The sequence below is a fragment of the Brachypodium distachyon genome, chromosome 4 (assembly GCF_000005505.3).
Source record: "Brachypodium distachyon strain Bd21 chromosome 4, Brachypodium_distachyon_v3.0, whole genome shotgun sequence".
NCBI classification, from domain to species: Eukaryota; Viridiplantae; Streptophyta; class Magnoliopsida; order Poales; family Poaceae; genus Brachypodium; species Brachypodium distachyon.
Genome location: NC_016134.3, coordinates 39,294,818 through 39,305,423, shown reverse-complemented (window position 1 = coordinate 39,305,423; position 10,606 = coordinate 39,294,818). Strand labels below are relative to the sequence as shown.

General features: G+C 51.3%; 2 protein-coding genes across 2 annotated transcripts; one reads left to right on the top strand and one right to left on the bottom strand.

Moving 5' to 3' along the window:
* Positions 1-3,072: 3,072 nt before the first annotated feature.
* LOC100831071 (IRK-interacting protein) lies at positions 3,073-5,788 on the top strand. Its single transcript, XM_014902117.2, has 2 exons — positions 3,073-3,725; positions 4,008-5,788. Exons 1-2 carry the CDS (start codon positions 3,456-3,458, stop codon positions 5,559-5,561), a joined length of 1,824 nt encoding a protein of 607 aa, XP_014757603.1. The 5' UTR covers positions 3,073-3,455; the 3' UTR covers positions 5,562-5,788.
* A 198-nt stretch (positions 5,789-5,986) lies between these two features.
* Positions 5,987-9,260, bottom strand: LOC100830767. Its single transcript, XM_003576630.4, has 4 exons — positions 8,547-9,260; positions 7,139-7,422; positions 6,764-6,991; positions 5,987-6,676 (listed from the first exon to the last, which is right to left on the bottom strand). The coding sequence occupies exons 1-4, from the start codon at positions 8,947-8,949 to the stop codon at positions 6,233-6,235; spliced, it is 1,359 nt and encodes a 452-aa protein (XP_003576678.1). The 5' UTR covers positions 8,950-9,260; the 3' UTR covers positions 5,987-6,232.
* Between the last annotated feature and the right edge of the window lie 1,346 nt (positions 9,261-10,606).

Sequence of the window (10,606 nt, the reverse complement as noted above, 5' to 3'; positions counted from 1 at the left end):
TGCTAAGGCCTCCTTCGTTTTACAGGATTTTCAAAGGAAATCCAAAGGATTGAGTATTCCTTAGGAAAATGAACATTGTCGTTTTGGAGAAAAATGACAATCCTAAGTTTTGCTTTCCTTTGAACCGAATGAGCTGCGCTATTGGGTTTGGCGTTGACAGAATAGAGAAGGGTTGAATTTGGATAGAATTTTGAACTCAGTTTATTTTTAAATTTGTTGTGAAAAACGTCAAATTGCAAAGGAAGAAAAGACATGAACAAAATGAGGATAAAAGAAATCAGACACGAGACTATGGAAAAGCCCACACCAACGGTTAAGAGAAGATACATCCAAGCTGATTGGTTTAGGCCTTTAAGCTTCAGTGCACACCCCCTCCCCCCGTGTGTCATTGTTTGACAAGGAGACGTCCTATCTTGCTGCATGCTGCTAGTGTGCTAGCTAAGTCCATGCAGCTAGACGCCGTTGGAAAAGTTTGCAAAGGAAAATGGTAAACAAAGTGTAAAGAAGTAAAGCGAAGGGGTGGGGCACACGTTACCTTTTTGTTGGTTTTGCTGTCTGTGACTGGACTGTTTCTGTTTCTTCACGAATCTAATTGGGGTTGATGATCTGATGATCGATAATGTATAGAAAGTTAAGAATGATTAACCTGCCCCCCTTAACTTATCCGGGCATGTGATCCTTGAGATTTTTGGATTGGCCATACAGCTAGGAGACCTAGGGCTTTTACATCTGTGGTCTGGTGCACTATGCTTGTTCCAATGTTCTAATCTGACCTACTAACTCGGATCTTGTTAACTTTTGGTGCCCAACTTTTGACTAATCACTTGGCTCAAAACAGTGGCGAGAAGAATAGGCTTTTTGGACCTGCCTCCCAAGTCCGTGAACAACTAATAGCTTCTCAATTAAATTCATGGAGATTACTTTGTTTGTCCTTTTGAAACGAGAATGGATCGAGGTTGTTTGTATTGTTAACTTGAGCTGATTTCGATCGTCACGGAATATATTTATGAAGAGGGATTTGGTGTCCGTTTCAGTTCGATAATAAATAAACGACAAACCGAAAGCTCCGTTTCTTTGAAAACGCTCTATCCCCCATGTTTCGTTGCGTGTGGTAGCTATAGCCAGGATGTCCGTCCCTCCCGTGGAATTGTGCAAATTAAGCTTTGTCCACCCGAGCCGGGACCGGGACACAAACAACACGCTCTGAAAATAAATATTTTACACAGCCGAATCAAATGGTCCGGGCGCCGCGCCGTGGCTGTGGATGGATGGCACGTACTCGTGCGGTGGTTTGTTGTTCGTTGCGCGTGGCGTGGAGCTGCGTGGCCTCAAGCGATCGCCAAATGGAGGCGGCACGCCGGCACTTGGGTTTTTGGTTTTGCTACGCGAGTCAGTATAGGCATGCAGCTGAACCGGACGGTTGATCCAGGTTCCTGGCTGTAGAAATTAAATTAAACGGGTTCAAAGCTTTGCATCAGTCAGGCAAGCAGCAGAGGCAGGGTGGTAGAAAAGGCTGCGTGCGAGCCAGGCATCGGCTCATTAATTTTCCCAGGAGAGATGCCGCTGGGGTCACACGCATTTGGCTACCGGTACCAGCTACCCCCGTGAAAAGACGAGATGTATTTATTACGATGATCTCTGAGTGGAGGCAAATTCTGATGGTCTATGGGACTCTTTCCCGTCTTGCGGAGACCGCCCGACGCCTCCAATAGAGCAAAGCACGTGAAGCAAAGTGTATTTCACTGGTGAAACATTTTGTCCTCTGTTAGAATTCACCTACGGTTCGAGGTTTTTTCTTTATCACAAGAAAGAAGAAGCTTACACATAAATACCATCACACATTAAAAATATTACAAAACACAACGTCGGGCGGCTCAGGTGGCAGCTGAGACCTAGACGAAGAGCCCATTTTTCACATAACCCCTAGCTGTTGCGATGACATCGTCGGACCTTACCCGTAAGGTGGGTTTGGTTGTGGTGGCGAGATTTGATAGAGTGAAGATCCAGGATTCTTGGCACGGTGTTCGCGGTTGTGGCATGTTCCGGGTGAGCGGGCAGCATGCACACAAGCACGGTCGTTGGCCAGCTGGGACGTGTGTTCAGATCCGTCGCCTCATTGAGGTCCGTGGTAGCGTGGTGTATCCAGTCCGTGCATCCATGTGCAGGGCGACTCTGCGCCGTACATCCAACTTCTGAGAGTTTTAGTGTAACAAAGCGCGGGGAGCCAATTGAGTTGAAGCTAGAGGACATGGTGATTGTGATCCAAGTGTGGCAATATTTCAGTAATCTTTGCACACAAGCGTTGATTCGTTGCACTTGGTGCATGTTGTGTCTGCTGGTCACTTGGACTAGTCTCCTTAGCGCTGAAGTGGTGTTGTTGTGTGAACATGATAGTAACAACGAGTTCTCCAATCCAGTCTGGCATGGTTTGCTACTATTTATGCTGATGGATTTGCAACATTGTTTTGCTCATGTTGCAGTCGATGATGGTTGAGCCTCATCCCATGAGGTTCGGTAACGCTGATGGGGTGTTAACGTCCGTGTTAAAGCTTTTGTCCCTACGGGATTGATGCCGACCATGATGTCACTCGCTATCGAATTTCTCTTCCTTGGAGAAGCGTTCTTAAAGAGTTGTCCTTCCCCTCCACTAGATCATGATCGATAATATCAATGGCGGCTGTTGTGTTTGGACCACCTTCTCATGGATTGCAGTAGTGTTGTACAATTATGGTATACGAAGTTTTTGGCGAAAGATTTGACCCTCTAAGGATTCGTGGCACTGGTGTTTGCGGACGTTGTTTCCCTCCGTTGAGACGACATCGAAGAACTCGGTTCATATCTTACTTTAGTGGCAATTGTGATCTTCATCGGAGGACAGCTCTCGGCCCAACTTCAGGAAAATCGGGGTACTTTCACCTAATCTGTTTTGTTCATATCTTAATTCATGCTTAGTGTGTTGGCCAATCCAAGACCAAAAAACTTATGCAAAGTGAGCTTAATTCTTGGTTTGGAAGGCACGACTCCAGCCCCCGCAAAAAAAGAAGAAGAAAAGAAACGGTTACTCCAGCCTCCAGGCAGCAAAGAAACAAGCAAAGCATATTTTTAAGGGAAACGCTAGCGCACCACCAAAAGCGACAAAAGAAAAGCCCAAAAGACGCTGCCTGCAAACGCTGCCAACACCCCTTCAAATGTGCAGCAGTTCCCTCCACCACCTCGCTCACTCGCCTCACCAACCAGCCCCTCTCCCGAGCTCCGCTGTTCATTTCCCCTCCGTTCCCTTCTCCTCCCCCGCCCGTGCCCACCTGCTCCTTCGTTTCCAGAATCCCAAGAAACCCCTTCCTCCGACCCTGCAGCTAGCGCTCGTCCAGTGCCACTGCCTGAGGCCTCAGGAAAAGCTTTGGAGCGGCCAAGGACGCAGCCTTTGACCCATCACTGTTCATCGTCCCACGGAAGCCATGGCCATGGCGGCCGCCGCGGTTGAGGCCTTCGACCCCGCGGCGCCGTCCCGGATTCCGCTCCCGGCCACCCGGCAGGAGGTCCAGGCCGCCGTCGCCAAGGCAGCCGAGCTACGCGCGCTCCACGCCGCCCTCCGCCAGCGCGGCGCGCCCAATGCCGGCGCCAGCCGCAGCCCTGCCACCATCCGCCTCCCGCCGGCCGCGTCCCCCGCGCGCTCGAGGATAGCGGCGGCGGCCGCGGCAGACGAGGACTACCCCGTGTTTACCCCGGTAAAGCAAGCTCCGGAATCGCCTTGCTGTTTCTCTTTATGGTTACCCCACTGCTCTGTACTCTGTAGTCTGTAGACTCGTCTCTTGATTTGCCGATGGGCATTGGTGCTTTGCCTAGTGGTGCTGCCTGCTCCGTAGAACAGAACACCACCCACAATTATTGCAAGCTTGATACAGTAGTTGATACCACTGAATCATTGTCTCCATCATTGTTTGCTTCATGCTCCAATTCCTTGACAAATACTGTAGCATTTCTGACTTGGCTTTGCTGAACTCGTACAGGCATACGACGAGGAGCCCATGGTGGCCGCCGGGCTGAACGACATCTACCAGGACAACCGGAGCCGGTCGGAGAACTGGAGCGGCATCGCCTTGGACCGTGACGGCGGCAGCGGCGAGGCGGCGGCCTACTCGGACTGCGACAACCACAACGGCGGCTTCTCTTCCTCCAACAGCGAGGTCCAGTGCTACGTCCCTTCTTCCAGCGATCACCTCCGGAGCAGAGGCGCCTACAGGATCCACCCGGCCTTCCTGCAGTCGGCGCCGCTGGCCGGCCGGTTCCCCGCGTCAACCGGAAGGGCGGGTCTCAAGGTGCCGGCGTCGGCGTGCAGCAGCAGCGGCAACGCGTTCCGGCCTGCCACGATCGGCAGAGATAATAACCACGACATGGGAGCTCTCAGGTTCCTCAGCAGCAATAGCAGAGCGCCGCTGTCCTCGAGCCGCCAGCCCTCGGCGCACTCCAAGGCGAAACAGAAAGGGTCGCAGATCTTCTCGTGGCTCTTCACCAAGGCCAAGAAGAAAGCCAAGCCGGAGACAACAACGGCTGCCGTCATCGAACGCGAGAACATGTCGCAGCTCCTCAAGGAGTGGGGGCTGCTCTCGCTCGACTCGCTCAAGAAAGAGCTCGCCGAGGCCAACGCGCACCGGGACGCCGCGCTGGAGGATGCCGCCGAGATGCGGTCCTCGCTAGGCGAGCTGACGAACAAGCTGATGAGCGTGGAAGCCTACTGCTCGGAGCTCAAGAAGGCTCTCAGGCAAGCGACGGGCAACGACGGCACGCAGTCTCGTTCACGGCGATCGTCGGCGAGGTCGATCGGGTCGAGCCGGGAGCTCCCAATGCCGGTCAGCCATGAGGCCATGGTGGAAGGGTTCCTGCAGATCGCGTCCGAGGCCCGCCTGTCGGTGAAACAGCTCTGCAAGGCTCTGATCCAGCAGGTTGAAGAACCTGACAACGGGCTGTCAGACAAGCTGAACCTGCTCCTGCAGCCGTATCAGCTCACCATCACCGGCAGGCACTGCTCCAAAGCCGTGCTGTACCATCTGGAAGCCATCATGAACCAATCGCTGTACCAGGACTTCGAGAACTGCACGTTCCAGAAGAACGGGGCGCCCAGGTGGCTCGACCCCAAGCAGGACCGGCAGGAGAGCTTCGCGTCCTTCGCCGCGCTGCGCAACCTGAGCTGGAACGAGGTGCTGAGGAAGGGCACCCGGTACTACAGCGAGGACCTGAGCCGATTCTGCGACCAGAAGATGAGCTGCGTCGTGGCCACGCTGAGCTGGTCGTGGCCGTGGCCCGAGCAGCTGCTGCAGTGCTTCTTCATCGCCACCAAGTGCGTCTGGCTGCTCCACCTGCTGGCCTTCTCCTTCAGCCCACCGCTGTCGATCTTGCGGGTCGAAGAGAACAGAGCCTTCGATCAGATGTACATGGAAGACATACTGCCTGACAAGCAACAGGTTCAGAATCCATGGAGAGTAAAGGTCATGGTGATGCCGGGGTTCTATGTGCAAGATCGAGTGCTCAAGTGCAGGGTTCTCACAACTAGATCAGTAGCATAGATATCTCTCATGTTCTTTGTGTAAGCTAGTGTAGTTCAAGGGTAACATTTTCTTTCTCCTTGTTCAGCCCAGAGGTACAGAGATTAATGTCAGAGTGGTGATCCATATGTTTGTGGGTGAATTTGGAAGTTGGAACAAGTAATTGAACAATCAAGTGCATAACAAGAGAGCAGATGAATGACACCCCGTAGGAAGTACTCCTTTTATTTAGAAAAAAAATCAAAATATTCTGAAAAGTTCTCACTTGTAGATATTGTAACGTACTATCTGAAAAAAAAATCATGAGAAAAATACATTGATCTGTACTCTAAAAATAACAAGAACGGTAAAAAAAGTGTCTTAAGCTGCCTTTTCTTGCTTTTCCACAGAACGGAAAAAATGAGAACTTTTGCACGAAAATTCTTGGGCGCACAAATACCCAGTCATTAACACGTGAGAATTTTTTTTCAAAAAATTTCACCACTTATAATATTGTTTTTGGAACCGGGAGCATGCCAGGTGCACTTGAAAGTTATTGACTATAAGACTGCTTACATAGTGCTTCCAAAATATTTTCAGACAGGCCTAGAAACTTCTGTAGAACAAACTGAGGATACTGTAAACTAGAGAAGATGAAGACATTACATCATATGCACATCAGGGAGCCGGCTTGACAAAGCTCAAAACTGAAATCATACCCAGCTGCTAACTGGGGAATCTACAAACCGAAAAGACTGATCCCCCACATAATCCTCTTCAACATCTAGAGGTTCAATGCTCTCAATGATGTTTTGGGGTACCTGAGGAAGCAACAACTGTGGCGGCAGTTTTGGAGGAAATATAATACTTTGCGCAAGACCAACAGGCTTCTCCCACATGAGCAGATGTAACTGGATGGGGTGCAATGCAAGGCGGTGCAAGGAGAGCTTTTGGCTGAGGGAGATGGTGTCAAAGCAACGGACTGCACCTGAACTGGAAATCATCCAGGGGAGGACCTTCTCATTGGATACCCTTGATATGATCAGCAGTTTTGACGCCTCTTTCGCGCGCCTGAATAGATCACGGAGCCCTGACCGCGTTGATGGTGCCTCGTTGTCTTCATCATCATCGACAACTGAAGATATGTAGATAAAACCCTGGACGAAACAAAAGTGTCATGGTAGGTTACATGGATAAGTCCAAATGCTGTATTAACAGTGGCAAACTGGCAACTGAAAATGGACCTCTTCGGTTCGGCTGACGGCAAATCCTAGCCTCGTGTCACCTTCCTGAAGTAGGATCTCTAGCGGTATTTCTCCTGCTGTGGAGCTGTACCAAAGTCGGGCTGCCTTCACCACACCGATGTCGACCCCATGGTAATCCTCGAAACCATAGAGGGTTGCATTCACGAGGTTCGACATATCAGACAATGACCCTGAATTGACAGTTGCAGATGCGGTCTCTCCAGATATCTGAACATTTCAGGGTGTGAAGATGAAATTACTATCCAACAAAACTGAACCTCTAGGCAGTTCTAGTTATAGTCAAGTAGGTGCAAACCAACTGAAGGTCGAATGTTCGTTATAGTAATTTCTGAAGTCAGGGAACCTAATCTGCACCTTGGTGAGAAGAGCTTCACTCTGCACATTTATGAACTCAACAGGGATTCCTGAGTCCTGAGAGGAGTAGAGCCATGCGCTGGCACGAGCCAATGTGTCTTCAAAGGACTCGTATCGACATGCGTTCATGTCCAGAGCCTTGGGGAGGACGAGCATCGAAAGGTGGCAGCTGGAGTTGGGTATGCGCAACGAATCACGCATCTTCTTCTCCCATGGGTATGCAACGTACCCATCCTGAAGTTGTGCCTTGCTTAGTGCTGATGCAACTCTTGTGCCCCTTGTGCCTTTATCAAGGGAGAATACACACATTACATATAAAGGTCATGACAATAAGGCATACTAATACTGTATGCATATTTGTTTCGACAAAAAAAAGGGTATGCAAATTAAATATCGTTTATAAATGGAAGCATCAATAAAGTATTCAGCAATATTGTCAGAAGATTTGTCAAAAGAAGAGAACACCCATGATTTCATTGTAGCATGAACAGCTAGATATTGCAAGAACACTAGTAATAAGTACTACTAGCAGTAAACACCGACTAGCATATATTTCAGGAACTTGTAGATAGATTTGAAGTCATAAATAGTCAGACTAACCAAATTAGACAATAATGGAGTAGAACTTCACCAACAGCAAGGACCAAATTAACTTGCCAGGAAGCCACCAACATGACTGTTCACAATGACCAGCACGTCAACAGTCTACCGTGCCCTATATTCTCCAGCAGAGACAAGAAAACGAGTGAAATGTACAAGGTACGGTGGAATTGACCACCACCACCACCACCTACGCAGATGGCCAATTTCCTTGACATCTTTCAGTAATGTTTTCCCATTCTCCTACTTTATTAGTACTATTCTCATTCCACCCTGCATCATTTGTTAATGTTATGTAGCTATCATTCTAGTTAGTGATAACTACACGTGCCTTGGTTTTCTAGCATTTGAGATGAATAAAATGTGCATTAGAAATGCAGGAAAGTTCTTTTGGAACAATGCACCGAGAGGTCAGCCAATCAGAATATAATCCGTCTACTTTGAACATCAGAGTTGACAGCAAACTTGTCTTTTGACAACTGACGTAAAACACATAAGCACGGGTACATACTGAAAACAGGCCAATATCGCATCTATCTGGCTGATAGCCTGATACTCTTCTATGTTCCCATTTTATTTGCGTTCATATTGAAATGTCAAAATATCCTGGCATACGTTCCTGGCATCGAATTGGTAGGTCGAATTATCCGGTTCCATAAATTACGATATAACACTGTCAAATTACGCGATTTCAGTTCATTATTCTCAAATTAAAGAACATATCTGGCTCGAATGAGCTGGAACAGCAAACAGCGATGGGGAAATAAAGCAGCTGTTCGGAGTCATGGACGGTCCGTTGTTATTTTACCTTGCAAGACGAGGCACTCGCTCTCGAGGCGATCGCCGAAGCCGAGGACGTAGTTGGGGTCGTGCAGCGACCGGAGCACGTACTGCTTCCTGCCGCCGCCGGGGTGCGGCAGGATGCACGCCTGCAGGCCCCTGCCGCCCCGGACCCGCACCTCGACGGAGGTGTCCCCGCGCTTGAACGCCTTGTGAAGCGCCTTGTGGAGCCCGGCCCGCCCGCCCTTGAACGGCGGGTCCAACGACTCGGCCCCGGAGCCCAGCCCCACCCGGACCGCCTCCACCACGTCCCCTTCCTGGACCACGTCCCCGCCGCCGCCCCACTCCTCCGCCTTGGAGCTCCCTGCCACGCACTCCAGCACAACCACCACCGCCGGTTCCTTCTTCCTCCTCCCCTCCTCCTGCTCCATGGCCAAGTCAGTTCCCCCTCAATCACGCAACGACCGCCGTGCCCCGTGCGTGGCCAAGTGGTGCGCCAGCCGGGGCCCGTGGAGCGCTCACGTGCCGCCCGTGAGGCGCGCGCGCGGGGGGGAACTCCCTGCTCGATCCTAGCCTCCTAGGGAGGGCAATTCCGAGCTCGGTGCGCGTGCACGATACGAGATTCCTCGTATTGTTTGGCCCGCGACGACGCCGGCGAGTGGCGGGTGGAGAGCGCAGCTGTAGGATTTTCTCCGCGCGCGCCGCGGTGTGCGAGCGGCAGCGGGAGGGGGGGTTTAACAAGAGGCCGAGGCGGACGGGTCGCCGTCGTGGTGGACGAAGCCGACCAATCGCGTCGCATGGCTGCCGTGTGGGCTCCTTGGAGGAGGTGGTGGGGTCTGGTGGCCCGCGCGTGGCAAGCTTCCCGTGGAACGGTCGCCTTCTCACGTTGGATTAGCCGTCGTGGGTTTGGTATTTCTTCCCTTGGACTCGTGTTCATTTTCTGAATCTATAAACTCTATAAAATTGAAACCCACTAAATGCAATAAATTTTGTAAGCTGCACATGCAGGCTATCCACGTCATCACATTGGCCATCGCATCGTTCGTGCACAAGCTTCCAGTTTCCGCACGCGTTCCGTTTCCGTGTCGTCAGCTCCATTCCGCAACAGCGCCGTATGGGATTCGCCTAGGCCTTTCGCAACCCATCACAGGTGGGAAAAACAGACTCCGCCACGATGTGGCATGTATAGCAAGAAACAAATCCTGGTCGATGCTCCGCTGCTTTGCCTTCCTGCTGCACATGCTCCCGTTTCTCCTGCGCCCGACCTTTGCCTCCATGTGCCGCTGTGTGCCGCTTCCCTGTCCGCCGCCCTGCCCTCCTGAGTTATGCGAGTCCGTTTCTGACCCGTTGGCCGCTCCGCTCCCCTGCGACCCTATAGTCTACTCGCGCGGTCGCGCGACCTGCCCTCTCCCAGGCGTGCCCGTTTGCTTTTTGTCTTCCCCGTAGAAGCTATCTGAACTCTTTATCTTCTGCATAAATGTCGTGAGTGAAGTCGGAGCCGCCCTGGCGACCCATCCCTTCCTCTTCTTCACCGTTATTGAACTTATAGATGCTTAAGTACCGCACCCATGGGCCAAGATGCCAAGGTATTAGCAGCAACATGCAGCCGGATGGGGAAGCCAAGCGCTTGATTTTTCTGTGCCTGCGGGTCGACGTGGACACTCGCCACACTGGCTTTCTCGTGCTAGCCATCATCGAGGCCGTGCCGCCGTGGTCCATGCGATGGAGAAGGGACGGTCTGCGAACTGGAGAAGGGACCCTGCTTCACTTGCACCACAGCTCTGTGCTCATCCGCCATAGCGACAATCAAATGGAGGCTATCATCATGCATAGACAGTCCTGGCACGGCGCACGGTCGATTGACACCGCAGTATGCAGCTAGCACTGTTTCTGGCGTCTCCGTTGTTAGCCCGTCGGGAACCAACATCTCCATAGCCCGACGCTTCATGTAGATGTCCTCCCAATCCTACATTGATTTGGACAGCGTTGAGGACTTATTTGCCTATGAGCAGGTAATATATTCTTATGTTAATCCCCTTTCCTTCCAATTGTCTCGATTACTGTCGCAACCTCAATTTCACTGGGACC